General features: G+C 38.8%; 1 protein-coding gene across 4 annotated transcripts in view; it reads left to right on the top strand.

Annotated features, from left to right (window-relative positions):
* Positions 1–27,038, top strand: part of LIX1 (limb and CNS expressed 1) — a 57,179-nt gene that overhangs the window by 12,058 nt on the left and 18,083 nt on the right. For 2 of the 4 annotated variants that reach the window (XM_073802339.1, XM_019929660.3), the window contains 2 exons: positions 2,703–2,791; positions 16,224–16,387. In XM_073802339.1, the coding sequence (XP_073658440.1) occupies positions 16,238–16,387 (150 nt within the window). In that variant the 5' untranslated portion in view covers positions 2,703–2,791; positions 16,224–16,237. The remainder of the gene's footprint in view (positions 1–2,702; positions 2,792–16,223; positions 16,388–27,038) is intronic. The other 2 variants (XM_019929659.3, XM_019929662.3) reach the window with 1 other exon arrangement.

Here is a 27,038-nt window from a genome sequence, read left to right as displayed (position 1 = left end):
AAGGAAATAAATTTCATGACATTTTTTCCCTTTTTCTCTATTTTGCGTTTCAAATGAAAAATAACGGAAAGAAATTTTAAATGAGGTGGGCTCTCAGTTTGTAATTTGCTCATCTAAGCTGACACTGGACTGTTCTTCACTACCTAAATGTCTCCATTTTGTAACAGGTATCTCTGGGAGTCTCTACCACCAGACAGAATCTCTTTGTAGAGAAATTAAGGCATATATCCATGTTGCCCTTCATTCTTGGCTTTGTGCAACATCCAGTTTCTTTTCATGTGTCATGTGTCACAATCAAAGATGAGCTATCCTGAAAGCAGCCCTTGTCAGCTCTTTTGAGAGTTTGTGTGTGAGCTTACTATCTGTTTGCCCCTGTTTAACAATTTCTCACATGCTTTCCCAAAGGAAATCACCGCCCCATGATTTCAAGATGTCTGCACTTTCAGATCCTACTCTGAGCGTTAACCCTTCAAATTACAAGAGCATAATATGCTTATCTGCCATCTTCGGATCCTTCTTCATGCATTAATAGTAATGCTAAGATGTCAGTCCTCATCATGTGATTAAGGCACTATGCTAAGAAGGTTTACTCTTCACAGCAAGCCAATAACATAGGTACTATTGATTTATAGATGAGAGAACTGAGGCTTGTGGAGGTTAAGGTGACTTGCCCAAGGCCACACCTAATAAAATGACAGAGCCGGGATTCAAATTCTATCTTCCAACCTCTCACCTTTAGCCACTGCAAGACATTGCCTCTCAGAGGTGTTACATTACCATGTCATTTGTGCTGTCATGGCAGTATCTGTTAGGAAAACAGAGGTGGAGCTGAAATGGACTCTTCTGGGTGTATGGAGAGAGCTCATTAAATAGGCATATCTGAACAGGAGTGTAACAGGAGAGTAATAAGGGAAGGGCATTTTGAGGAGAGAGAACAGTTTGTCCAAAGGCAGATCAGGCAATACAGGAACAATGCATCAGGGGAGGTGGAGACAAGGCTGAGAAGGCAGGTGGAGTCACGCTCAAGTGTAAGCAACAGGGGTCCATTAGAGTTAGCAGTGATCGTAGATTAGTTCTGGAAGTGTATGGCCTCATGTTGTATTGGGGAAAAGATTATATTGACATCTGCTACAAGTATACTTCCTGATACTAAGCTGGAGAGAACTGCAGATTTTTCACAGCAAGAATCCTTTTGCCCATTCAGGCAAGATGCAATACATGCCTATAGGGAGAAACCACTTTCACTAAATAAAGGCCAAATCAAGGCAAACTTTTCAGATAGTTAAAAACTATCTTAGCTGTCATTAAAGCCATGAGAACATGTTGGTTTCTAGCACTGATTTATAAAGTGAAGTGTTAGATTTCACTGTTTCCCAAAATTTTATAATGAAAAAATACGGTGGAACATTTAACTAAACCTTGCACAATTAGAAGAAAAATTTCTCACATATTTGAAGTGCATTAACTCTTCCATTTGAGGAGACATTTTCTGCATGAAAGGTTGTATTTATACCAGTTAGGTGAATACTTCAAAAAGTACATTTTTACCCTTTGGAAAAATTGGACCATACTATAGAGCTATTAAAAACATCTCAGTAATCATGAATCTGGCTGTATGGAATGCAAAAGAGGAAAAATTCTCAGGAGTCAAGTATTTTCCCCATCCCATGCTTTTTAGAGTAGTTATCTAAAATCTATAAATTTGATGATACATTTATGGTTTTTGCATTTCACATAAAGGAATGGAGTAGGATGTGAGGGATGAAGGCACTTGTGCAATAAAATTCCTACACGTATTGCATTGCATTCCACCACAGAAAGTGTGCTGGAAAGAGCATGGTTAAAAAACAAAAAACAGGGACTTCCCTGATAGCGCAGTGATTAAGAATCCACCTGCCAATGGTGGGGACATGGATTCGATCTCTGGTCCGGGAAGATCCCACATGCCACGGAGCAACTAAGCCCATGTGCCACAACTACTGAGCCCATGTGCCACAACTACTGAAGCCCACGCGCCTAGAGTCCGTGCTCCACAACAAGAGAAGCCACAGCAATGATGAAGCCCACACACCACAAGGAAGAGTAGCCCCTGCTCTCCGCAACTAGAGAAAGCCCGTGTGCAGCAATGAAAGACCCAACGCAGCCAAAAATAAATAAATAAATTTATTTTTTTAAAGTGAAGTATTGTTATAAAAAAACCCAAAAAACAAAAAACTCCACTGCTTGCTAGCTCATTTTGGATTAATGATGGCATCTTAATTACAATAATTTGAACTCTGATAATTTTAGCATCTAAACTGTGGATGTCCATTCTACTGAAAAAGCCTACTCAAAAGCTAGTTTTACTTTATCTATTACAGGACACAACTATTTTTATTGAATTTATACTAAAAGAAAAATGCAGATTTCATTTCAGCTATCTGTGGCATAAGCACTGTTCTCCTTTTTTCAGTAAAGATACATTTGGCAGAGTTTAAATACTGAAAGTCTTAGTGCCAGAGGAAAATTTTTCAAAATGGAAAAAAAGAAGTGGCTTCTTGATCACTTAATGGCCATATCTGTCTTAATACATTTATTTCTTAATATATAAATAAGATTTAACAAATCAAAATAAAATATGAGTGACACCCATCCTGTGATCAAATCTGGTGCCTCTTCATGGTCTGCTGTCTCATCTCACCATAGGCTTTTTTTTTTAACAGTTAAGATTTGTTAGCCTGAACTCAACTTTAACAACTTCTGAAACTCATGTGTTAAGTTACAGCCCATAATAGGATACAGCTGCACAAGGGTGAGTTTCTAAGTTATGATTTTTCTGTTTAAATGATACGGTTTTACTGATTATGTGCTACAGATTGATTTAAGAAATGTAAGACAACTTTAGAAGCCTTTCATAAAAGAATCTTCTTTATTTAATACATTTCATATTGGTGTTTTAACCCCAAAGGCTCTTATTTCTTTTCTTCCATGTTCAAATGCTCATATAAGTTTAGTCTGTCAAGGCAGTTTTAAAAATCCTATTTTAAAAGAAAAAGGAAAGAAAAAAGAATCCTACTGAAAGTTTAATAATGACAAAATAGGCAATTATTACACTCCCTGTAGTTTTCTACATTCTCTCTCTGCTGTCCTTAGAATACTGTTTGAATTATGGTGTTGCTTTTTTTTTTTTCCTACTGGGATGATAATCAGTTGATCCCTATTTTGATCTCATCCCATTAATGCAGCTGTGGGAACCCATCATCTAGTCACCACCCCTTTCACACTTATGGGCTGTATAGTGTAGTTTACATTTTTCTCATGTGCCTCTGTACTATGAGTTATAGTTTTGCTGGCATGTTTTTGTCCACACCTAAGTTGGAAGTCCCAGGAGGGCAAAGCCATACCTTGCACTTCTATGTAACCCCCAAGGTGTCTCCCACAAGGCCAGGCACCTAGCAGGTGCACAACAGACTTTTCTGGTGGCTGATTTGTTTATTTTCTCCCTCACAAAAAGGGGGAAGATTTTTCCCATTGTCAAGTGAAATATGATGAAATAAATGGTACTGGGACTTTCTAAACCATCATCCATTGATACCTTAATCACAGCCTAATTGCATGCAGGGTTAAGCTGACAGCCCCATGAAACAGGAGGCAACATGGAAGAAGGATGGGCTGTGAAAATAAACACAGCCACCTCAGGCAACTTCCCCAGAACACTGCCTCAGGTTGGCCTTGGTAGAGCAGCCCAAATTATCCCATATACCACACTGGCAGTGACTCAGATTGCCAGTCCTTATATTCATCCTCAGGGTCTACCCTCAGCTCTGGGTCACACAACTCTGTGTGCACCAAGCTCTTTAGGGCCAAACTCTGTCCGTGCCTTGTACATAAACCCTAGCTGGATAGCTGTGGCAGGGTCATGGAGAGCTTTCTTATAATGACTCTACCCGGGGAAGGTATGTTACATGCCTAAAGCCACATTTGCACAGATTTGACCATTCTAACTAAACAGAACTGGTCAGCAAAGTAACAGTGTTTGATTTTTTTGTTTGTTTTTTGTTATCTTGGATCCTTGGTTATCTAAAGTCAACAGTCCTACAAAGTCTCTGGAATATAGTGCAGTGTCAGTGCCCAATGGCACATGGGAAAGATATCAATATATACTTCCTAACTGGTTAAGTGGATTACATGAGGTTTTTAGTCTATGTAGCTTTTGTGATTGGATGACATCATTTGAACCATGGTGCACAGATAAAGCACATTTGGGAGCTCAGGCCTGCTATTGCTGCTGCCGTTCAATTGTGATATATTTAATGACCTTTTATTTTAATGTCTTTGTGATTCCCTCTTGTTCCTTGATATTCTCTCCCCTCTGCCTTCTTAAAAAATTATCTTGTACATCCAAAGATATTTTTTTAAAAGTGTTATTTAAATTTCTCCCCAAATGACTTATAGTTCAGCAATTTAAAATTCTAAAGGTGAAAATTAAACCAAAACGAACGATGTACTTTTTGCATATTATAGAGAATCTCCCAAGAGGTTAATTTTGTAAAAAAAAAAAAAAAAAAAAACAACCCAAAGAATCTTAATTCCCTCAGAGAAAGTGTTCAGGGTAGAGAATGGGGACCAGACCAGAAGAAAAGAAAAAGCAAACAAAAGAAACACAACCAGCTTCCCAGCTGCTGAAGGAGCTAGGCACTGACTCTGGAGCGTTACTAAAAGAAAATAATGCTGGGAACAAAGCAAGACTCTTAGCTGTCTCAGCTCTGTTGTGTGGCTGTGGCTACCTTTGAAAGAGTATCTACAGAAAAGAAGAAGGGGCCCAAGATTCCTACATATTGTACATGACACACAAGCTGTGTCAGCAAGATTCCATTAGCCTGGTCAAAACTTGTCAAAGCCTGAGGATGGTTATAAATGTTTAGACAGCTGGCTCTGTTGGTCAGTGTCCTGGAGTTAGCCAAGCCAAGCACAAGACCCACAGGTACCCCATTTTGCTTGAATGGCAAATTGGCATCATGCCTTGAGCTGGCTCCTTAAATTATCTGGGGGTCCTTTTCCTATTTCTCCTCAACAAATCTAGGGAATCACATTGACAAAAACAAGTTGTACATGATTGAATTGCTAGAATAGAAAATACTGATTAACTTTATTTTAAAGTATCACCTGCTAAGAGTAATTAAAAGATTGTATTAAAATATTGCATAACAAAAAAATCCATCTGTTTGGAGGCAGAGAATCGATTTGAAAATATGTTTAGCATCTTGAAAGCCTCTTAATGGTTTATCCTTAAATGGTAGCCTTTCCAGTTTGTCTTTAATTGTTTTTGGCAAGGGAAATTTTGCCCAGCTAGAATTTTTTTCTCATGTAAGGCATAAAGAAATTGCTTCTTTTTTTCTGATAGATTCATAACATAACATTCATAACATACTTTTAAGACCCCTTATTACTGACAAATGACTGTCTTCCCGGCAGGACTTACCTGGTATTAGGTAATTGAACTGGTCAATGAACTATAATGTTTCTACTTTCCTGAAGCACAATCAGTCATTAACATTGATTTCAAATAAGAGTTAGCCCCTCTCTGTAGTTTTTGCTAAGAGCAGTTCTATTGCCATTAGCATTTATTAGAAAGTGAAAAATTGGGACAGACATCCATGTCTCCAGATTTTGAGACATGTAGCATTTCATCTATTTATTTTCTGTCCATTATGAAGCTTTGACTTTAAGAGTGAATGATATTAAAAGAGCTTTCTTTTTTCCATCTCTGAACTCTTCACATATTTTGGAAATAAATTAAAAAGCACAATGTGTCCAATTAGGAATTTTCAGATTTGAGAATATTTTTAGAATGTTTAATGACGTGGTTTCCAATACAAGAACAGTCAGTCTCAAAGATGCAACATGCAAGCATATAATCATGCCTTTTCCTTTCTTCCTTCATCTTCTCTAACCACAAATAATAGCTAACACTCTAGTGCTTACTATGTGTGAAGCTCTATTCTGAGCATTTTCCATTTTAAGCTTTACAGCAACCCTGTAATGTAAGTACTATATTTTACAGATAGAACAGGAGCACTAGGTAGGTTTCTTACAGCGGTAAAGACAGGATTCAAACCCAGGCATTCTGGCTTCAGAGTCCATGCTTTTAACTACGTAAGGAAACTGCTGCCTGTTGATAAAATGTGGAGATAGAAGATGCAGTACACGTTTTATTGTGTTCAAACCAAAGCCCCTATAATCCATGGGGCATTTACATCCTCTCCATCTCAGAGTTCCCATATGAAAACATATATCATGTGTCCCTATTAGCATCTTCATCGTGTCCAATCTATGAAAATGACAAGCTCTGAGTTTTTAGGATAAAGGCCCTCTGAGTGGCTTCATGCTCCTTCCAGACTACAAAAGGAGCATTCTCTTGCTTGCTGCATCTCCTACTCACTCCTCATAGAGATTTTCTGCCCAAGCTCCTCCCAGAGAGACATTCTTCCTGGGCTCACCCAGATGCATAAGAGCAACTGCACATTCTCTCCAAGTATTTGTGCCCTTGTTCTTCATGAATGGAGCCACTACAGGCAGCTCATCACCTCAGGCAAAGACAAAGGACAAGGAACTCTGTGTTCCTGCCTTTCTCTCCCACTTGGGTAAAGCTGAGGCACCAGAACAATAGGATCAATTTCCAATTATTAAAAGAAACAAACTCCCCTTACCCTGTCTCTTATCAAATTGTACCCCCTTCCTAATGGCATCCTTCCCTATTGCTCCCACACATAATTCCACAGCTGAGGCATTACTGTTTTTCTTACTCTTTTTGTCAAATGCCACTCTCACTCCTTTGAGAGCACAGTTTCTATCCCTTCCCCCATCCCAGTGTAAATCTCATTTTTCTGAGGTGGCTCATATTAGGCCCTCCTCCTATGCATATTTTTATTCTTTAATTAATTTATTTATGTGTTTTTGGCTGCGTTGGGTCTTCGTTGCTGCGCGCGGGCTTTTTCTAGTTGCGGTGAGTGGGGGCTACTCTTCCTTGTGGTGCATGAGCTCCCCTCATTGCGGTGGCTTCTCTTGTTGCGGAGCACAGATTCTAGGCACGCGGGCTTCAGTAGTTGTGGCTCGTGGGCTCAGTAGTTGCAGTGTGCCGGCTCTAGGGTGCACAGGCTTCAGTAGTTGTGGCACAGGTTCAGTAGTTGTGGCTTGCAGGCTCTGGAGTGCAGGCTCAGTAGCTGTGGCGCACGGGCTTAGTTCCTCTGCGGCATGTGAGATCTTCTTGGACCAGGGATCGAACCCATGTCCCCTGCATTGGCAGGCGGATTATTAACCACTGCACCACCAGGGAAGTCCCCCTACGCTTGTTTTTTTTCTGACCTTTTCAGTTCACGTTTATCTACTTTTCCCCTTGAATCTGTTTAATTATTGTGCCATAAATTTTAAAGTTTTAAATATTACCTTAAAATCATTTCTGTTCTACAATGTAGCAGTCTAGTATTTTGTTAACAAATTATATTATGAATTCATTATTTCTGCAATCATATTGTAAGCCTTTATGAACAGAGGCCTATTTTGACTGCTTTGTTGTTTTTTTTTTTTTTTTACTCTATACCATCAAAGACAGGGTTACCAGATACACCAGTGCCTCATTGCTGGTTAATTGTGGTGTTCTGTTATACAATTCCTGATCTCAGAGACTACTTTCAAATCCTTTTCAACACAGTGCTCCAGGCAGTCAACATAAATGGATTAGAATTGACACTCTGAGACAAAAGTACTTACCATTCCTGTTCAGGATTTCCCTAAGTCCTAGTTATCATGAAAGTAAAGCCGCAGCTGGCAAGCAGCTAGCAATCACATGTTTACTCTGCCCAGGCTTCATCTTTCTGCACCTCCTCAGCCATCTCCATCTGAGCCATGGCTGCCACCACCACATCCATGCTGTGTGGGTACCATGGTGGTTCATATAAGAAACCTCCTATCTAGAAGGAAGTCTTGATCTCTCCATGAATCGTAGTACCTTCACCTATCTTCTGTATGTTCATTCAGTTGCACAGTACAGATATGTAGTTTTCTTAGATTTCAAATGAATTCAACAACTGCTTCTAGATGAATAGCCCTGTGCTAGATACCAAGGAGGCTACAGAGGGGAATGAACTAGAGTCCCTGCCCTCTAGAATCAATCAGCTGTGAGGCAAATAACATAATACTGTACTCTATAAGATGAATTGTTATCACAAGGCATTTCATTCCTCTGGCCAGAAGTAAGTCCAGCCAAGTCTGACTTGATAAATTTAGCCTGGAGCACCACATCTATTTTATTACATGGCTTATAGGAGATTAAGTGCTAAGACATAGGGCCACTAATGGAATAAGAGCACAGAAAAGTACATTCATATGGGCTAGAACCAGTGGGCAAGGCGTGATGGAGGACGTGGCATTTCCTCTGAACTATGAGAATAAATTGGATGGATAGAAGGGAGGGGCAGAAACAATACTCAGGATAGGAAGGAGAACTTGAACCAAAACACAGGGAAAAAATATGCAGTATATGTTCAAGGACAAGTAAAGACACTGCATTTGCTGAAGCTGATTGAGAATTTCTGCTAGAAAGGGTCAAAGGTTGGATGGTCAAAGTGTTCCACATTGTCGGATGTCTTCATTGGTAAACTGCCTTCTGTGAAGTTTGATGCTGAACTTTATAATCAGAGAGAAAGCTTGAGGAAGGAGAAAATGAAAACCTCATTTATGAAAGACTTGCTTGGGGATCTAGTTACCACTCTGAAAACTGTCCTATTCAGATTTTAAAACACAGTGATGAAAAAAGTATCCACACTAATGTCTATAAACTGCATAGCAAATTGTCGTCTTGTTGATGTGAAAATTTTCAAAATTGCTGAAGAGATTTGTCTCAGTCAGCTTGGGCTGCTGTAACAAAATACCATAGACTGGGTAGCCTAAACAACAGAAATTTATTTCTCACATGTCTGGTGGCTGGAAACTCCAAGATCAAATTGCTGGCACACTCAGTACTTTGGAGAGAGCCCTCTTCCTGGTTTGCAAATGGCTGCCTCCTCACAAGGGAGAGAGAGGAAGCTGTGGTATCTCTGTTCTTATAAGGACACCAATCCCATCATGGGGCTCTACCTCATAATCTCATCTAAACCTGACTATCTCCCTAAGTCCCCACTTTCTAATACCATCATATTAGGGGTTAGGGCTTCAACATATGAATTTGTGAGAGACACAGATGTTTAGTCCATAACAGGGTCTATTACATGTGTCTGAGAAAACAATTTGGAGCAATGGAATTCATTAAGAAGTTTGATGTGCAAAGTCAATTCAGAGGTTAAATTGCTTTCTTTACTCTCAGATGTTATGAACTGATAGAAATCACAAAAAGGAACTGGATTTCATGCTGTTGTTCCTAGGATCTCCCCAACAATTCTCTCTCCTTCCACTTCCTCCCATACCCCCAGCCTCAGCCATTTGACATTCTATTTCTTTCTTTTTTTTTTTTAAACATCTTTATTGGAGTGTAACTGCTTAACAGTGGTGCGTTAATTTCTGCTTTATAGCAAAGTGAATCAGCTATACATATACCCCCATATCTCCTCCCTCTTGTGTCTCCCTCCCACCCTCCGTATCCCACCCCTCTAGGTGGTCACAAAGCACTGAGCTGATCTCCCTGTGCTATGCAGCTGCTTCCCACTAGCTAATTATTTTACATTTGGTAGTATATATAAGTCCATGCCACTCTCTCACTTCATCCCAGCCTCAAGTCCATTCTCTACGTCTGCGTCTTTATTCCTGTCCAGCCCCTAGGTTCTTCAGAACCTTTTTTTTTTTTTTTAGATTCCATATATTTGTGTTAGCATACGGTATTTGTTTTTCTCTTCCTGACTTACTTCACTCTGTATGACAGACTCTAAGTCGTCCACCTCACTACAAATAACTCAATTTCGTTTCTTTTTATGGCCGAGTAATATTCCATCGTATATATGTGCCACATCTTCTTTATCCATTCATCTGTCGATGGACACTTAGGTTGCTTCCATGTCCTGGCTATTGTAAATAGAGCTGCAGTGAACATTGTGGTACATGACTCTTTTTGAATTATGGTTTTCTCAGGGTATATGCCCAGCAGTGGGATTGCTGGGTCGTATGGTAGTTCTATTTTTAGTTTTTTAAGGAACCTCCATACTGTTCTCCATAGTAGCTGTATTAATTTACATTCCCACCAACAGTAAAAGAGGGTTCCCTTTTCTCCACACCCTCTCCAGCATTTATTGTTTGTAGATTTTTTGATGATGGCCATTCTGACTGGTGTGAGGTGATACCTCATTGTAGTTTTGAGTTGCATTTCTCTAATGATTAGTGATGTTGAGCATTCTTTCATGTGTTTGTTGGACATTCTATTTCTTTATAGTGATTTTACCAGTTAAACATCAGTTACCTTGACAAAGGCAAGACCAATAGATGACCTGTAGTATTAAACCCTGAAGTCAGAGAGTTGCTCAGCTTGGCTCCAGCATCAGCCAAGTTGTTATTCATCTGCATTCTCTGGGTCTCCAGCTGAGGATTCACTACCTCTCTCCTGTCTGGTGTCCAGATTCACTATGGATGACCAATTTATCTTGTCATGGCTGTGGATAAAGCCCTTTTCCTTTAGTGTCCATTCAGACAAAGTAGAAACTCTTTAGAAAGAATTTCACTAAACTTTGGGAGAAATAATGCATAGCCACAAACGATGTATTCCAGACGATAGCTTCCTGATCCTGAGGTGGAAGGCACAGTCAGACAGAGAAACTTGACCTTGACTTTTGTTCATGCCCCTCTTCAAAGGAAGCCTGTTCCAAAGCCCTCCTCGGTCTTTTGTCATTTCCTCTTGTTCCTCTTGTGGTCTCTCCTTTAGCCATTATTCCTTGAAAGAAGGGACTGGAATGGGAGGCCTAATCACAACCCCCCTCTGAAGCCCACAGCTGGTGGGTATTTACAACACTGTTTTAAACCAGAGCAAAGTGTTAGCTGAAGATTAATCAGGATACCTGTTCACATGACACAGACTGCTCATTCACTGTGACAGTTCCAAGCTAGAAAGTGTCATATCACTTGTATGAAAAAAATACAGATATTAACCCTTTGCTTTGTTTGACTGCCAAAAACAAGTATCAGAAAAATGGCCCATAGAAAATGGTAGGTGAAGTAATTCTTGTGCAGAGCCTCCTGCACCTTTCCTACCAACAGCCTCACAAAGGCAACACATCTTCCATACCTTTCATGACATTCAAATATTCAGTTAACCTTTATTCTTCTTCTAAAATGCTTCTAATAGATGTAGACATGCATGAAAACAACTTAAATTCCATTATAATTAGGCGTGGCTCAGGATGAGCAAAGAGCTAGACTATACACCCAGACCAAACTAGGTTAAAAATCCCAAGGCTAAGACTTAGTAGCTGTGTGATTGTATCCTGAGCATCTTTTATTTCTTATCTCTATGTTGTGGATAATACCTGTTGTAAGAATTAAATGAGAAAATGCCTAGTGCCTGGCATATAATAGGCACGTGATAAGAGAGATGAGAATAGCAACTTCGTCCTATCCTACTCAGGACTTCTCAAGCTTTAGTGTGCATCAGATTGCCTGAGAATCTTGTTTAAAATGTAGATTCTGGTTCAGTAGGCCTGGGAGCATGAGAGCCTGAGGGGCCTGGAAGGTGACTTGAGGAAGTTTGGAATGAGAAAGAGTATCAAGACATAGGGTCTTCTATGACTTGCCAAGAAGTTATTTGTTCTGTAGGTAATGAAGGACCCACAGAAAGATTTTAAGATGTGAGTGATTTAATTAACCATAAGATTCAGAAAGATTACCTGGAAACAGTTGAGGATGGGTTGGATGGGAGGGTGATTGGAGTCAAGTGGGTACTGTGGTATATCTGGTTAGATATGAACCAATGCAGCAGTGGCAATATTAACTGAGAGGAAGTGATGACTATCAGAGACATCAGGATACGGAACTGACAAAATCTGGGCATTTATTAGATCTGGAGAGAGGAAATTAAGTTTAAAGTTCCTGTCAGGTTTCTGATTTACGTGACTGGGTATATGATTATATCACTTTCTAAATAATTTGGGAAAAGAGTTTACGGAAAAGAAAATGGGTTGAGTCTGGGAATATGTTGAATTTCTGTGACATCCAAATGGAAGTATCTGTTAACAAAGTTGGAGTTACAAGAGGATGTTTTGGGAACTATTGGCATATATTATGGTAGATGGATTCATGGAAATAGGTTCCGTCATTCAAGAACAGTAGAGAGAGAAGCAAGAAAAGACAATGATAAGGCTCTTGTGCAAATCAACATGAGGGGTGAGCAGAGGAAGAGAAACCCATAAAATAGACAGAAGAAATGATAGAAATACAGAAGAAGAATCAGGGAGAATACTGTCAGAAAAGCTTAGGGAGATGAGAGTTTTTGGAAGAAATTGATCGGCTGTGTCAAATGCAGTTAGAGGTCAAGTAAATAAGGACTGAAAGTTAGAATTAGTGATATTTGCCAAGTAGTTTCAGTAGCATAATGTAGAGGAAAGCCAGATTGTTGGTGGGTTAAAAATGAATGGCAGGGGGACTTCCCTGGGCGTCCCGTGGTTAAGACTCTGCGCTTCCAACTCAGGGGGCATGGGTTCCATCCCTGGTCAGGGAACTAAGATCCTGCATGCCACATGGCATGGCCAAAAAAGAAAACAGAATATTCACGAGGTTAAGTGTTTCTTTTAATTGATTCATTGATTCATTCATTTATTCATTCATTTGTTGTCTTGAGCATACTTATGGCCGCTGAGGAGTGAGTAAAGAGAAAACATTTAAAAATAGGAAGCCAAGAGAATTACTAATAGAACAATGCCCAGAAGAAGCAACACAACTTCATTTGAGACTGAAGGAAATAAGGTAGAGCTGGGCACTTGTGCAGATGGGTCACTAGATGTAGGGAGGGATATCACACGCTTGGTGGCTTAAGTTTGTAACGTGAAAGGCAGTATCATTGGCTGGGCACTGAAGGTGCAACTGCAGCTGGCGACTAAACTGTGTTGTGAGGCCTTTCCTCAAATTTGGGTGGTTTTCTTCAGCAGTACTTGACCATTTGCTTGCCTTTTCTTTGACATTGTCCATGAACCTTGTTGTTGCTACTTCAAAAAAATAAAGGAGCATGTGTTTCGTAAATAGAGCATCTTCAGATATACTGATCTTTGAAATTCCAAACAGCATGCTGGCCTTCTTCCCTCTGCACTCCATTCATCTGGTTTTCCAGTCGACACGAGGAGATAGAGATAGAAAGATGGATTGTGTGTGTGCATGTACATATGTTGCACTCTTTAGAGGTGATGACATACGTAAGACCATCAAAGAAATCTTCCAAGGTTGCAGAATAAAAAATTTGAAAACTGCTACATTTATTCATGCAGAAATTTTACTTAGTACCCACCTTTGAACTCTTTAATCCACACAGTTTTACGTGCCAAAATTCTTGTGTTCATTTTACCTAGAAGAGCATGAATCTTCAGCTCCTTACTCCACTTTTCAGCTGAACATCATTCAACAATGAACCAACTTAAAATAGCCGGTTAATGGCCCTTGTTGACTATCAGGGCAACAGACCACTGACTTCGGTTTTACGCTTCAATCTTCAAGACATCTCTGCTAAATTCTGTAGGTCACGGGCAAATTGAAACACAAATCAGCCCACTCACAAAATACTTGTTTTCCTGGACATGGGAGAGAGAGGAAGTTGGGGAGCAGAAATACAGTTTAGGAAATAAAAGTTCTAATTCTATTTTGGGTTACATCAACTGGTGGAAAATATTACTTCAAATGTTTTTGAATGAATGAAAAATGTCTGTAATTACCAAGCTCACCTTGACCACTTAGCATGTATTTTATTGGTTAATTCAATTATCCCCTCTGATAGTCTTATATTTCCCAGTTTCTTTCCCAAAACACATCTTAAATACTAAAAACTACAGTTCTTAAATATACACAGGCATCCAGTTCCCTGGGTGTCTTGCAAATTTTCCTGAACTACACCTTGTAAAACTGGAAGCTGATGGGTGACCTAGGAATGAAGTGAAAGAGCCAGGTGCTCTGGTCAACAGCTTAGAAAGTGGTTGTGCAATGTTTTTGCCTCCAAGTCAAACTCTGTGACTCTCCTGATTCCCTGCAAAATAACAAAACCCAGCATTTTGAAGCACATGTATTCAGAAATATATCAGGAGAATGTCAAAGGGCATAGACACCATATTACAAAAAGAAAGTTTGAAAGAAGAAAAGCTATTCAATCTAGAACCTGAGGAAACCTGAGAGTGGTCTATTTTAGTACACTTTTATATGCAAGTGTGAGATGCCAATTCAAAACGGTTTAAGGTAAAAGCAGATGTGTTGGTTCAGGAGCTTAAGCTATGACATCAGAACTTAGTCTTTCTTTCTCTGTCTCTTGGTTCTACCCTTCTCTATGTTGGCTTTCTTTTCAGCCATGAGTCTCCCTTGCCTGGGCAGCACCATACTTCTCTCCTATAACCCCAGCAACTCTAGTGAAAAAGGAGAATCCAGTCTTCTGACATTTCCAACAAAAGTCCTGGACTCATTGACTCTAAATGACTTGACTTTGGTCTAATCCCCAATCCTCAACCCTGGAGAAGACTTGGTTAAAGGAAAGGTGGTTCTTCAAGGAAAACTTTCGTGCTATTCCTGCAAAGAGGGACAACAAATGCCAGGGAGGCAAAAACAACAGATGTCCTATACCACCTTCAATTATGTCATGGGTTCTCTTATGAATACGGGGATTAACCTCTATGAGGTCCCAGAAATGAGAAATAGCCCACTTGCATGAACCTTATAGGAAAGCAGATTTCCACTCACTTCCCAAAATGACCTTCTTATAGTTAAAACCATTAGCATTTGAAATGGGCTACATCAAGATGTGCCAATTACCCGGTCCTTCCGTGTGTCCAGAATCTGGCCAAATGGGCAGCTGTCAGTGGTATTGTGCAAGGAATTCCTGCATCAAGCAGAGCTTTGCCTGCATGACCTGAAAGGTCTCTTTTGCCTCTACAATTCTATTATCCTTGTTAATTTCCACAATTCAATTTGCAGTACAGGATAAACAAACCAACCTAATTTGATCTGGAACTTCTACAGGCTATCATAGGTCATTTAATCTAAAACACATGGCTGTAGCCATTACTACGTTTTCTGAAGTCATCTAACAGACGTGGTCCTTAACAAGGTTTCCATGTTATTAGTTTCACTTATGGTTTTTTTTCCCCAGCCTCCTGCTTATTACACAATTGCTTTCATTCTCCTTTGGATTAGGGTGGAAAGGAGCATGAAAGAGTTTTCTTCTTTCTGCCTTTCTCCTCTTAAATCTTATAATAGGTGAGTTCCAATTAAAATTACATTGCTTGGGGCTTCCCTGGTGGCGTAGTAGTTAAGAATCCGTCTGCATGCAGGAGACACGGGTTCCAGCCCTGGTGCGGGAAGATCCCACATGCCGCGGAGCAACTAAGCCCGTGTGCCACAACTGCTGAGCCTGCACTCTAGAGCCCGTGAGCCACAACTACTGAGCCCACGTGCCACAACTACTGAAGCCTGCACACGTAGAGCCTGCGCTCTGCAACAAGAGTCACCGCAATGAGAAGCCCCTGCACTGCAACAAAGAGTAGCCCCTGCTCGCTGCAACTAGAGAAAGCCCACGCGCGGCAACGAAGACCCAATGCAGCCAAAAATAAAACAAATAAAATAAATAAATTAAAAAAAAAATTACACTGCTCATATATTTACCTTTGAATTTAGCTTTCACTTTGCAGGTCTAAGAATCTATGAGAAACAGGAGTGGGAGTCATGGATAACCATAGATCTGGACAAAGTTTATTAAGGAAAATTTTCAAAGAAGGAAGAGTGAGATTTTTAAATTTGTTATCAAAAACTAATTTGTAAATTTAATATACTGCAATGCTGTTAGAATTAGGGTACCAAACCACTTGAGCCATACTCATGAAAAAATAAACACATTTGTGTTAAATAGTATTTGTTTCTTTCACAACTGAAAGCACCCCACACCCCCACCCCACCCAAACATACACATACTCCCTTCTGCTTAAACTGGAAGTGCCTTGTTACACAATCCAACCCACAAATAAAATGTTGTTTTTGCTAGGGTATGTCCATCCTTAATAACTGATTATATTTCTTGTCTTTTTCAGTGAATGTTGTGTCAATGTTACAGGAATTTTGGGAAAGCAAGCAGCAACAGAGGGCTGCGTTCCCAAGTGAAGGTGTGGTAGTCTACGAGTCGCTGCCGTCTCCTGGACCACCCTTTGTGAGTTATGTGACCCTCCCAGGGGGAAGCTGTTTTGGCAACTTTCAGGTAAGAAGCAACCATAAATTGATCAGTGAAAGCTGATTGAGTTAAAACAGAGTAAGCCCTTTTATAAAATGGTACATTGTAAGTTTTCTTGGGTCTAATGAAAAAAGTTGTGCCACATTCCATTATGTAACAGAAAATTGGTCAGATGTTCCCATTTTTTTAAATGGGAAGTATTTTTTATTAGGGTGTTGTCCCCTGATATTTCTTTATGGAAAATGAATTTTATAGTATTTTATTTGCCTAACTGCTGCTGCCTTTTTCCTCAAATATTTTAGAATAAATCTTAAAGAACAAAGGAACTTGGGCAAAGTCCTTCCATCAGGGCCCTTCCATCAGTAGAAAGTCTTCACGTTTATGAAATTTGTAATCAAATACTAATCAATCTACTACACACGAAAGCATGAACCTATAGCAAAGGTTGAGGGTCACAGGGCTGGGTTCAGGCACCTATGCCAATCCCAAGTTCTGCCTCTGAATAATTGTAGACCCTTGGGAAATTTATTTAACTTACTGATTTCCCTGATTTTGAGATGGGGAATAATACCCACAGGGTAGGTTGAGAATCATATGAAATATACATGCAATGTGTTTATCTGATATATAGCAGTTATTCCAAGAGGTTGAGAGTCATATGAAATATACATGCAATGTGTTTATCTGATATATATAATGTGTTTATCTGTTATTCCAAGTATTATTTTGATAATTAGTATAAAGACTCTTCCAGTTGGTTAATTCTTTGTTATGTTTATGATGGGTGTAAAAGATGATACATTTCTAGTTGTACACCTGTTCACACAAAAACATTTGTCTGCATTAACAATCAGTATCTGATTGTGTGCGTAACAAATACTTATTGAGTGACTAGGAAATATCAAGCACTGGATCAAGTAATGAGGATATGGTCCATACCTTAAGGAAAGAAATGTACAAAAATTATAGTAATTACATAGTAATATTAGAGGGTCAATGAAAGCACAAAAGTTGGAGCTTCTCAATTTACCAGTCACCTTTATAAGTACCTCTTTAGTGCAGTAAACTGTCTCTTAATTTTCAATAACTGGCAAAAATCCTTCATTTATAGTTTATGGACAATGTGAAACTCAGAAGCGCTCAACTTTCCCTCTTAGCTTTGACAACTAGGAAGCCCAGAGGCAAAATTTCAGTGTATCTCTTTGTAGTATGTCTATAAAACTTACTGTCGTGTAATTTTTAGGACTAACTTCATACTTGATATTATTTATATTTCTAACTTTACTCTCCCTTTGAACTTAGTGTGCCTCACTCATTTATTTCATCCTGTTACCATGTATCTGTTTTATATTATTTCAAATCCTTTGTGTGCCTCACTCATTTATTTCGTCCTGTTACCATGTATCTGTTTTATATTATTTCAAATCCTTTGTGGAGTAAGGGGAAGATATAGTTTAATAAATAGACCCACAAACCTATGTCTGCCTAGGGAAGTCAGAAAAGAATTCATGGGAAGCAATCACACACTGAGATGTACAATTGAGGGTGTCTTTGGCAATCAGTAAAGAAGAGATAACATTCTCAGCATAGGGAACAGTGTGTACAGAGGCATGGAACAAGAGAAAACCACAAGAACTTTCAGAATTTGGGGATCCTAAGTGTGTCTGTGACAGGGAAAAAGTAGGAGATGATGGTAGGCACTCATATCAAACTATAAGGGGTGTTCATGCTTTGCAAAGAAGAACAGGTTTTATTCTATGTAAAATCAAAATCCCTGAAAGATTCTGAGCAGGAGCATGATATATTCAAATGTGTTTCAGAAAGCTTACTCTGACAGTAGCCTGGGGTAATTTTAAAGAACTGCTTTCAAAACTTCTGACACCGCCAGCCAGTGAGGTCTTGCCTTCTACCCTGAGCAGTGGTCAACAGTGGATTTTTACCTCTGACTAATGAAAGTGAACTGCCTGATGAGGATGATTTGAAAATGGCTCTAGAAGCCTTAGAACAGAACTTGATGGAACCCTAGACACTTAGACATGGATGGGGAGCAAGGGAGGGGGAGGAAAGGCAGCAAATGAGGAAAGGATTCCCTAATCCACATGAGTCTGCAGGTCCATCATCGAGCGTTCAAGGTGAAGTCTGCCTACTCATAGGGAGCTCCCATCAGACTTCCCATTCAGGGGAGGCCTCCTAGGAAAACAGAGCTGCTCAGCCACAGAGCAAGGTTTTGCCAGCCACCTAAATGAATCTGGTTTTTTTTTTTTGTCCATGAATGTCAATGGACTAAAGATCACCAAACATGTGAAGAAATCCAAAAGAAAAAAATTTAAAAAAGGCCAAGGCAAGCAAACAAAAGAACGGAAATAATTTAAGCAGCAGAGTATGTAAAAGAGTATTACAGTAATTATCTTCAGAAAATTGTGGAAAGATAAGTATCCCTAAAACAGCTAAGAAAAAAGAAGCAAGCAGGGAACAGGAAATTTAAAGTGTGATTGCCAAATTAGAACAATAATTAGAACAAATAAAAAATGAGTAAACAGATGAATAGACATAGATCACAGCCAAATTAGTAAAGGATAACAAAGTAAAAAATGAATAGTAAATTTTCTAGAACTTAGAGCAAAAAGACAAAGAGGTGGAAAAAGAGGACAGGAGACATGGGGATAAATCCTGGAGGTAAACATTAATCTAATAAGAGTTCTAGAAAGAGACAAAGGAAATAAGGGGAAGAAATAAGTAACAGAAGCAATTTTCTTTGAGTTAAAGGAAAGCACAAATTTTCATATTGAAATGGCCCACCGTATTCCAAGCAGGATCATGACAAAAAGTCACACAGCTCTGTGGCTGTATGAGACTAAGGGACAGCATTCTGTTTAAAAGATGGATCAAGGGACTTCTGTGCATTGATCTTACTGTTTTTTTGGGTTTTGTTTCGTTTTGTTTTAAGGTAGATTTGATTTATATGTAGGATAGCTATGGGGGAGCTGATATGAAATTGGGCAAAAACTGGCAAACCTGGTCAAAAAAATGAAAAACTATATATTTGAAAAGATAAACAAGAAAGACATTTGTGAGTAAGAAAAAAGAATAAAAAACATACATTACTCTCAGCATGAGAAAGGGGATGTAATCATAGGAGTGTGATATAAAAATACTACATGAACTATTAAAAAAGCATAAAAACTTACATAATATTGACTTTTTTCTGGGAACTCTGTTATCTTTGCAATTCTTCTATAAGTCTAAAGTTATTTCAAAATAAAAAGTAAAAAAGAAAAAAAAATGGCTCCAATGGCTCCCTACTATTTTACCTTCTTATTAAAGTTTGAATTCCTTATTCTGGCAATAAAGACTTTACAACTAGCCCCAACTTTCCCAGCTTTATCTCCTGAATTCTTTTCTGACACTCAGTGCTTCAGCCTGACTGTCCCTCATCCAGGCCTTGACCTCTTCCAGCCACTCCACACTCATACTATGACTGACTCATGAAGTGCTGTTGCCACCTTCTCTTCATGTCTAAACCCTGACTATCTTCCAGGACTTCACTTAGATATCACATTTTCCATGAATTTTCCCTGAAGCTCCCCACTAAAAATCTTTACCTCTTCTGATTTTCCAGTGCAGTTAGTTATCTCTGCTTCTCTTCTAGTATTTCATGTTTTTTACCTTATGCTACAGCTACTTATGTGCATGTTCTGTCCCTATAATAAAATGTAAGGGCCTCAGGGACAGAGTCTGTATCCTTATATCCCTAAGATGCCAAGTACTGGGCTTTGCATATAGTAAGTGCCTAATAAATGTTGTTGAATGAATAGCTAAATGATGAATAACAAATCCAAAGAATCAATGAAGTTTATATATGTCCTTTTTAAAAAAAATATAATCACTATTGACAGATATACAAAACAATATATACTATTACATACAACATAATATATCAACTAAGGTATTTCACCTCACTCTGTAAGATGGTGGGCTAGGAAGGAAAAATCAGTAACATTAAAATCAGCTGATATTATTATGTTCATATCTGTGATTAAAGTTTTGAAAGTGGATTAATTTGAAACTATTGATTTAAAAAAACCTTCTAATTCTCTCTGAATTTCGTTTATGCAAAATAACTTTCCCTCCACCCTATACCCATGATCTCGAATAACCAACATTTGGCCATACACACCCATGCATTATGTTTGTTCATATGTAATAACTACATTCATTATAATGTACTTAGAATATAATGCTTTTGACAGATCAGTAAATAGATCTAGAGGATATGAGTCTAAGAAATTCTAATGTTCTTGTTTTTGTTTTTGCTTCCTTGAGAATTATGAATTTCCCTATTGTCTCATAAATTTCTACTCCAAATGATAAGACATCCCGTATGTAGTAAATTTACCATCCTCCTTATAGTCTCTAAAAAATAGAAAACAAAATTTAAAAAGCTGAACTCTTCAGCAGGTAAGCCTCTTGGTGATTTCTCTGATCATTTCAGGGTTTCCTTTTCCTTATGTTTAAATCATCATATTTTAAGGTTCTCAGGAGGATTGTTAACATCCTTGCTTTAAAAGATCCAGAATTTCCTGAATCAAATATGTTTTGAAAATGTCTTTGGGTGATTGGCTGCCAAATCTTAACCTATTTGGCTCCCCAAAATGTGATTTGAGAAAGGAAGGAAAAAAAAAAAGAAAGAATATTTCTCCTAAAGCAATGTCCTTACACTTTTCATGGTCAGTTCAGAAACTGTCTTCAGTGGTTTCAACTAAACCGTCTAAATGTTATTTTTACCATATAACATTTTATCATATTTTTGCCAGCAGTTGGCCTTAAGAACCTACATGCTCATTCCTGCAATGCCTTTCACGTAATCAAATGTCACCCTTGTGCATTGCAAATCATTTCATGATGGATTATTAATGCCAAGACCATGTGCTGGGACATGGAGAAACCATTATGCCAGCAGTAGCCTTCTTACTGAGCCGTGGACGTCACCTCCAACGGTGCCAAGTAATTGAAAATACTTGAAGTGGAGTATGGGACTGGACTGCCAGATTAATCCTTCTGGTTCATGAAAGCTGTAAGAGATTATGCTCATTCATTCTTTAGAAAAGTGGTACTCAGACTGAGCTTTAGTTTTCTGATTAATCAAAGGAAAGCAGTCAAAAGGCTCTGGTGGACACAAACCACTGGTTTTATGCAAAGAAACCTCCCACTGAAGTAAATGAGAGGCTTGTGTCCAAGAAGACTAATTAAAGAATTTTCAGTTAGTTTTGACGCCACAACCCAAAAAAAACAGAGAGCCAGAGGGAAAGAAAGCAGCCATAACCCTGCCTTTTAACTGTGCCTTCACAAACTACTTCAGTATAGAAAAAGAGAAGTGAAAATATGATTCACTTTTGAATTTCTAAACGATAAATAAAATGATCTACTGTTATAAAATTATTTGTCTTTTAGAAAGTTATACTGAAACACATTAGTGCTTATTGTGTCTTTTATAAAAGAAACTATCTTCTAAGGCATTAAGTAGAAATTCATGCATCTTGGGTGTATTTTCTCTATGCCATTTTTGTCTAGGCAGTTAATCCTTCCCTAGCCCCATATCATGACCATGAAAACTTGCAGTAATTTCCATTTTTTACAATAAGGGCAACACAAGGGCCATCAGATCAACGTTTGGCTCCCCTCTTGATGAACTCAGAAGGAAAGCCACTCATTGTTTCAGCAGCTGTTTTTGTTTCCAAATCCAAAAGGGGGAACTTAATTGAGTATTTTCTCTTATTTTATATTTTGATTAAAAGATCTGTGATTCAAGTTTTGTTTTCAAGCCAGTGATGTTGTCTTCCATATAGTCTGCTAGAATGATTTGGATTAATGTATTTTACTCTTATTTGGAATAAAAAGTAAAACTTCTTTGAGTGTAGTACTACATCATGTGATTATGTGCAAAAGTTATGACTGAATAAAAAATGTATCACCTGGCTAAAACATTGATGTAATAGCTCGATTTATTTGAAGTGCAGAACACTCATTCAATGAGATGTCATACTTTTTTTCACGTATTTTGTTATTGTTAAAATTGCTTTACAGAAAAACAGGTGGTAAACACTGGGGTCAGGTACTTAGGCTGTTTGTATCATGCCAGGTGCTGTGTGAAATTGAGATGTTTAATATTTCCAGAGGCAAGCTGTTGATTGATTTTTTTTTTGTTTTTTCATTTCCAACCAGTATTTGGCATTGTGTAACAGGGTCACACAGTTGGGAGGTATGAGAGGGAACACTCAGAGCAGATGAGTTTCTTCCAAAGCTCTGTCTCTGAAAGGCCTTCCATTTTTATGCCACTTGGTTTTCAAACCAAAGCCTTTGCCTGTGAAGACATCTGGAAAAACTACTTTTCCAAGGTACATACTATCTAAAAGGATAGGGGTTTTGTTTTAGTCACTTTTAAGGCAGTAAGCACACTTCACCTTTATTATCAGATATAAAACACATGTTTTATACTTTCATGCATTGCATGATTCTTCTTCTCAAAGTCCAGGGAATTAAAAGTATATTTAAATCACAATAGAGTAAGTTTATAAAATTAAGTTTTTCCCGAGAGAGAAGGACTAAGAGAAAATTTGATTAATTCATAGACTTGGCTAAATGGAATTGTAATGCTCTCTTTTTTACCGATTATTAAATAAGGTCTAGCCTTAACATTCCATGCTCCAAAGAGAGATTTAGTTCCTGCCGTAAAATTGAGACTACTGCCTTGCACTAATGCTGTTTTAATGCCAACTATTACTGTTTGAAATCAACCATGACCTCTTCTCTGTCTCTAGAGTTGTATACCTTGATGCAGATGCACAACATGCTATGCAATGTAACTTAACTTCTAAAGGAGGTATTTCCTGGTAGAAATCTCCACAGGAAAGCATCCTGTTTTGCAACTAATGAGACTCAAAGATAGGAAGGTTAGTTATAACCCCTTCCCATTTGAAAGTCATATGTCAGCTAATGATCAGGCTTTCATGGCTTGCCCGTGAAACTGGAAGTGCATATTGTTTTAATGAGACCTAGTTATTCTCCAGAACACTTTGCTAACTTTACTTTTTTTTAATCAAGCAAAGTGAATAGAGATATTCACATATTGTTGTTTCAAATAGAACAGCAGCATATAGTGAAAGGAATGCTTAGGAAAAGTCTCCCTGGTAAATAGACTTGGGACAATCTCCAGGGGAGTCCCCCAGCCTCAGCTGATAAACTTTAGGAAGATGCTCACTGTCTCACAAGCTGCTGAATGAGGAAGAAAGTTTCCCCACCCTACCCCCCCCCATCCCTCTCCGTGCAGAGCCAAGTCCTTTTACATCAAAGCAACTATAAAAATAAACCAAAACTTTGAGCCCTGATCAATTCATCTTGTCTTCACCTTAAGTTGAAAAAAGAATAAGAAGAAAAGAAAAAAGGGAAAAGAAAAAAACCTCAAGGAGCAAAACAACATGGTTTTGTAATAGTTACCAGGGACCTTGGTCTAGGTATGTGTGTAGAATAGCATTTGTGGCAGAGGTAAACGAGGAGGAGGCCAGGTGGTTTGTATTATAAAAATAACATTCTGACCCACCATGTGCATGAAACGTTTCTTTCAGTTGACAGGAACTGGTGAGTTTTCTCTGAAAATTGGACTCCCAGACCAGTCCCCTCCCCCATACCTAGCAAAGACCCCCATTCCCAGCACACACAGCTCCAAATTGTTCCCAATGTATTTGCAGCCAGCCTGACCTACAGAGAAAGAGACATGATATTAACTTGGGTGACTGAGTCTCAACGGTTGCCCTTTTTCACATCACCGACTGGAAGGGAAAAAAATGCTAATATATCTACGAATAGATAAATTGAAACACATGCAAATGTTCATGCTTAGACCGGGGCAGTCAAGGTCTTAAAGAATTGAAAAGGGGACAATTAGTATCAGGGCCTGGTTTGTGGCATTCTTTGTGCTGATGGCTTGCTGTCAGGATGAAACTGAGGTGTTGGTGACACTGACCAGAGCTGGCAGGTCTTACACACAAACTCTGCAAGTCAATTGCTGAGACTTGCACTCTGAGTCACAAAAGCAAAACACTCCCAACCACCTGAATGACAGACTTGACAGCCTAAAGGATCTGGGCAAGAATTCTCACCTCGCACAGAGTCAGTTTATTTGGTTTTGCCACCTGCGAAGTCCCAGCTTGGGAGAGCCCCTTGGGTCCCATGGGCGATTGATCAAATGCCACCTAAATAACACTGACCTGCCCTTGGCCCCAGGGAGGATGGCATCTTCAGCTTTGAGTTTGCATGTGGATAAAATCTGTCAAATGTATAATACATGACAGGTCTTATTCCAAAAACCTTGCTCCTTACAGAGCACTTTTCAACTCCTCGGCTACCATTGGTAGACACAGAATAAAGTGTACCTAACTCAGTTTTATACATTTAGGATCTGCAGACCTTTATTTTTCTTGATGTCTTTAATATGCAAGTATAAAAAATTCTAAGAAGTCTGTTGTTTGTTTAAGATGGAGAAACGTCACTTATATTGATTTCTTTCCACATGCTTTCGTAAAGAAAACACTGTAGTTGGGATGTATGGACAGAAAAATCTTAGGGTCCAGAAACAGTCACTCAACACATGTTCTAATACAAAGCAAGGGAAAAACTATCAATAAAATGAGGACTACCAGGACAGTTACTGTTCAGAGTATAAATTGTGTCATCCTGGCTAGAAAATGTTTCTGTGAACAGTAACACACTTATAATAATTTCAATTTTTATTGTGATCAATAATTAACAATAAAACTAGTATCTTACTAGGCATTTCTATGTTTACAACATGTACGTGGCTACCAAAATTTTATTTCAATTAATTTAAGAATTTCCGTACATCCTAAAAAATGGATTAGCCACTATTTTATTTCAGGACAGCCTACTGACCCACAAATCATTCTTGGTTTAATCTTTCTGTTGCATAGTGTGACACATAGAAAATTATCATGGAAGAAATAAAAACTGCTGAGCAAAAAGGCAAATTGAGACCTCAGTTAAGTTAGAAGTACTTACATACTTCCTAAGGGCCTACTTTTAGAAGAACAGTTGTAAAGGATTTTTTTTTTTCAACCTGAATGCTGCTGTCCTTGACTTTTGTGTAGAAGTAATTTCTCTAGTGAGAAATTAGCATGTTTGATGTTAGCAGAGGTAGATATACCGTTGTGATATTGTGATTTATAATAACATATATGCGGTCTGATTCCCTGCCAACAGCCCCTGAAACCCCTGGGACTTCCTAAGTGATAGGAGTGATAAAGGTATCTTTTGTTATTTATAACAAATAAAGGGCTATACCACACCTGAGTTTATGTTAATGAGGTGACTTTTGGGGAAGCTCCTAGAGATGGGGCCTGGTTTCTTATGACAGTTTCTTATGACAGTTTCTTATGACAGTGCACTGCTTCTTCCTTGGCCTTTTCTTCTAAAAGAAGTTGAGTTCATCATGTGGGAATGGGAGGAGATACCCTTGGTGTCTTATGTCAAAATGACCCATGGAATATCAAAGTTGGAGCTTGGGCTAAAGTACTATCTGTACTGATCTGGGGGATGCTGGGAGACTTCAGCCCAATTATATATCTTCTCTATCCCAAGGTGGGTGACCATTTCTGTGACAAGCAGATTAGTATCGTGGTTAAAAATCTGGGATTTCAAGTCAGACAGACATGGGGTTTAATCTTGTTTTGGTAACTTTTTAAGTTGTATGACCTTAGGATATGTAACCTCTGTTTTTCTTGTGGGTGGAATAAGGATAACAAAACCAACTTCATAGGATTGTGGTAATAACTAAATGTGACAATTGACATAAGCTGCTTAGCTCAGCACCCAGCATATAGAGTCAGCGATGAGGATTACTGTTAGTGAGCTCTCCCTCAAGGGTGGGCTGAGGGAGTTCCCAATTGCCTGATGTGAGCAAAGCCTTTGTATTAGCTGTCTATGTCTGGGTAACAAATTACTGCAAAATTTATCATTGTCTCACACAGTTTCTGAGGATCAGGAATCTAGAAGCAGCTTAGTTGGGTAGTTCTGGCTCAGGGTGTCCCAGAGGTTTCAGTCAAGCCATCAGCTGGCGCTAGAGTCATCTGAAGGCTTGATCAGATCTGAAGGATCAGCTTCCAATCACACTCAGAAGGCTGTTGGCAGAAGGCGTTAGTTAGTTCCTTACCACGTGTGCGTTTCAGTAGGACTGCTCAAAACATGCCAGCTGACTCTTCCCAGAGAGAAAGCAACTGTGACCAAGATGGAAGCCACAAGGTCTTTTATAACCTAATTTAAAACGTGACATACCTTAGCTTCTGCCATATTCTATTGGTTGCACACACCAAACCTGTACAGTATGGGAGGGGACTGCACAAGTGTGTGAATACCAGGAGGCAGAGATCACTGGGGGTTATCTCAGAGGCTGGATACCACCACCTTTAAATGGTTTTCCTAAGCAATGCCACAGATGCTCTTTTTTTTTGGCTTTAATTTTAGAGTTGAGAGGCTTTGAAATGATTATAGTGTTTTATAATCTACCAGCAAATGAAAGGCATCCAAGCCTCAAGATAAATGTCTGAGTGGGGTCTGCTAGCCACTTGAAAAGCATGTGTCTCCACATACCAAAGAAATCCACAGCTGA

This window comes from Tursiops truncatus, chromosome 3 (assembly GCF_011762595.2).
Source record: "Tursiops truncatus isolate mTurTru1 chromosome 3, mTurTru1.mat.Y, whole genome shotgun sequence".
Classification (NCBI taxonomy): Eukaryota; Metazoa; Chordata; class Mammalia; order Artiodactyla; family Delphinidae; genus Tursiops; species Tursiops truncatus.
This window is presented reverse-complemented; position numbering and strand designations above follow the sequence as displayed.